The sequence below is a fragment of the Tamandua tetradactyla genome, chromosome 5, assembly GCF_023851605.1.
Source record: "Tamandua tetradactyla isolate mTamTet1 chromosome 5, mTamTet1.pri, whole genome shotgun sequence".
Classification (NCBI taxonomy): Eukaryota; Metazoa; Chordata; class Mammalia; order Pilosa; family Myrmecophagidae; genus Tamandua; species Tamandua tetradactyla.
The window spans coordinates 122,645,252-122,648,621 of NC_135331.1; the positions used below are offsets into that span (position 1 = coordinate 122,645,252).

Sequence of the window (3,370 nt, forward strand, 5' to 3'; positions counted from 1 at the left end):
TTTTCAGAAAGAACACAATCAGTTATTTCCTCCACCATAACTTGAACTTGACATTGAATCCTATTGTTCTGTTTGTTTGTAGTCCTACAGGGGGACAACAGCTAATCATTTAGCTGTAATTAATATTCTACACAAGGAAATAGAAATGCTTGTGAAAATTTATATGATCGCATCAAGATGATTAAATTTCTAACTTAATTGCTTGTTTATCAGGTCTGAAATACTACCACATCTTTCAAGAATTTCAAGAGAAACATATTTATGTTGTTGATCTAGAGTTGTCTTAGATTAAAATTTATTGATAAAAATGTGCAAAGTGAAATAAACTTAATTCTTGTTCTAAGAGAAATTATTTGCTTTCCAACACTGTCTCCATTAAAATGTACAAAACACATCTGACCATTATATTTCTCATGGAAAACAAAGCAGAAAATTGTGTCTAAAGTTAAATAGACCTTTTACTCAAATATGTTTTTAAGTAAGTGTTTGATTCTGAATCATTCCCTAAATCTTTTATTCAATTTATGACTATATAATTTATGACTATATGGTCTAGTGGGTCTTAAATTAAGAGTAGGTAAGAAATCCAATCCATTGTTAAATTAAGATTTGAGGCTTTTATTCCTGTGCATTCTGATCCATTAGGTTTAGATAAGGTGGAACAACCTGTTTTTGAACAACCTCTACATGTTATTTCTACAAAAGTGGTCAGACAGCCGCCCACAAGCCCCGCCGGGCCGGCACTTCTAAGCACTTCCGCTCCGGGCTCTGTTCAGACTATGCTCACCTGCGGGTCTCGCATTTAACTCTCTAAGTCTGGTCATTGTTACGTCTGATCACCAGTCACACAAAGTCTCTTAGCTGCTCAGGCTGTTTTCCGGCTGGTTTTCAGAAAATGACGGCGTCTTCCGTGCCGCAGAGGGCGTTTCTTTGCCGCTGCCGGAGTCCCTTTCCTTCTTGGTCCTTCTTTGAGCCCCTTGTGGTGGCCCTGATGCTTCTTCTGCTATTTGCAGAATCCGATTCCTGTGGTCCTCCACCAAGGTTTTCAACTATGAAAACAGATGACATTCAAGAAAGCTACTCTCCTGGGGATAAAGTAGTTTATAAGTGCCGCCTCGGGTTCAGACATATACTTAATCTTCCCCTCATGACTGTTTGTCAAGAGGATAACACCTGGGGATTTCTGCAAGAGGCCTGTGAGAGAAAATTATGTAGACATCCAGCAGAACCTATGAATGGTATGGTAAATGCACTAAATGAAACATTCGAGTTTGGCTCACAGATCGAATATGTTTGTAATGAGGGTTTTCGCTTAATTGGTACCAAAATTCTACATTGTGAGATTTCTGGAAATACAGTTGAATGGAGTGATAGCCCTCCACATTGTGACAAAATTTTGTGTTTACCACCTGCAAGAATAGAAAATGGACATTACACAAATAGTGGAAAGGATATATATGAATATAATGAAGTAGTAACTTACAGTTGTAACCCTGTAAGTAGCCCAGATAAATATTCACTCATTGGAAATAGCCAACTTATTTGTACTGACGCTGGAGAATGGAACAGTAGTCCTCCTAAGTGTGAAGTGGTCAAATGTGTCTATCCATATGTCCCAAATGGAAAACTGACCTCGGGATTTGGAACAACATTTCTCTATAAAGCTACAGTTACATTTGAATGTGAAAAGAATTTTAACCTTCAAGGCAGTAGCAGAGTTACCTGTGAGGCGAATAGTGAATGGAATCCCCCGCTTCCAGAATGTGTTCCAGGAGTTGTCCCTGTTCCTACCGAACCACCATCTTCAAAACCTCTAGGTGCAGACCTCATCGCTGTCATTGTTATCACTACACTTGTTGGAATTACGATAATTGTCATCTTATTGTACATACTTCTTCGAAGAAGGAAGAGAGGGAACAGAGAGATTAAAGCTGAGTACACCACTAGCCAAAATAAATCAACCACGTCAGGAGAGTAGAAGAGCTAAATGTTTTCTCCACACCAGTGCATCAGTTTATCTTTTGCTTCAGTTTAAATATAAAGATTTATGAAAATAATTTTGTAGTTTTTTTTTTTTTTCACTCTCACGAGGGCACCTCATTTTTAGTACTCACCTTTTGATCAGGCTTGATCACAGGTATCCTTTGATGCGCCTTTGAAATGTATATGAACTTGGGAATAAATATATTGCCTATTTTCCTTGAAATAGCACTTTCATTTATAGGACAAGAAAGTGACTTTAAGATGTTTTTGTTCAGTTTGATTAATGTTCCCTTAAGATTGATTCTTTCAACAACTCTGCTGTACTTTGTTTATTGTGCAAAGACTTACAAATGTGTGTATATTACTGCACGCCTTAATCATCAAAAGCAGGAATACTGAAAATTGAGAATTTGGAGAAGTTTGACTTAATTAATTGAGAATTAGTTATAATTATAACTAATATTATTGGAAACTGCTCTGACAGTTAACAGGGTAAAATTCCTTTTTTAAACTTCTGTGTTTATTTAAAGATAAGCTAGAAAGTTAATGTGCAGTGTTTGTTTTTCATCCTTTTTTTGGTGTCAGAAAACAGGTTCAGGAATCCTATCTTAAGTCAGTAAGAATTCAGAATCAGTTGTATACTTCTGTCCAAAGTTAAGGGACTGTCCTCATGCCAAGAAAGCCAGTTCACAGGATGATGTGAATACTGTAGCCTTCGTAGTTTTCTTTCCCTTCTTGAATAGAGAAATGTCTTACTTTAATCATGTCATCTAAAAATAGGCAGTTGTGAAGGGAATAAATTTATCAAATGACCTCAAACTGGTTCAGAAACTTAGCCCATTTAAGTTGCCCTTGCTAGGAGAACCCTCTTATCTATCTTTGTGTCCATCACTGTCATCTAAAAAGCGGTCATAATTAAGCCACGTATTTCAGAGAAGGCAACTTAATTTGCCTATTTGTTGTTGCTTGTTACTAAGGGACAAAAAAAAAAGCTCAGGTTGTGCTTCACCAATGGCTTTGTGCGCCCCCTGCTGAGTCTTTACCAGCCAAGCAGATTCCCTTTCAAATAAATTAGTGGACAAAGAGACTCGGCCATTCTAATTCAAATGATATATTTAAAGGATGATACTTAGTAGCACAAATTGGGCCAAAGAAACGATACCTCATCAAGGATATAATTGGGTAGTCAAGAGTAGATAAGATTATTGTTTTACTCTATAAAGATGTGTTTTATAGGGTTAGCATCCACTGTAGATATTCCTTCCCTTTGTAATCTCTGGTGAGATACTTAAGGAAGATAAAATGTGAGCTGAAATAAACAAATTCCAAATGAAGTACACACAGAATGGATATTTACTACACCCATTTTCACAAACTTTACAAGAAG

At 36.7% G+C, this 3,370-nt stretch overlaps 1 protein-coding gene across 1 annotated transcript; it reads left to right on the forward strand.

Annotated features, from left to right (window-relative positions):
* The first annotated feature begins 732 nt into the window (after positions 1–732).
* LOC143682719 (membrane cofactor protein-like) lies at positions 733–2,057 on the forward strand. The gene has a single exon (XM_077159244.1). It carries the CDS (start codon positions 896–898, stop codon positions 1,976–1,978), a length of 1,083 nt encoding a protein of 360 aa, XP_077015359.1. The 5' UTR covers positions 733–895; the 3' UTR covers positions 1,979–2,057.
* The last annotated feature ends 1,313 nt before the right edge of the window (positions 2,058–3,370 follow it).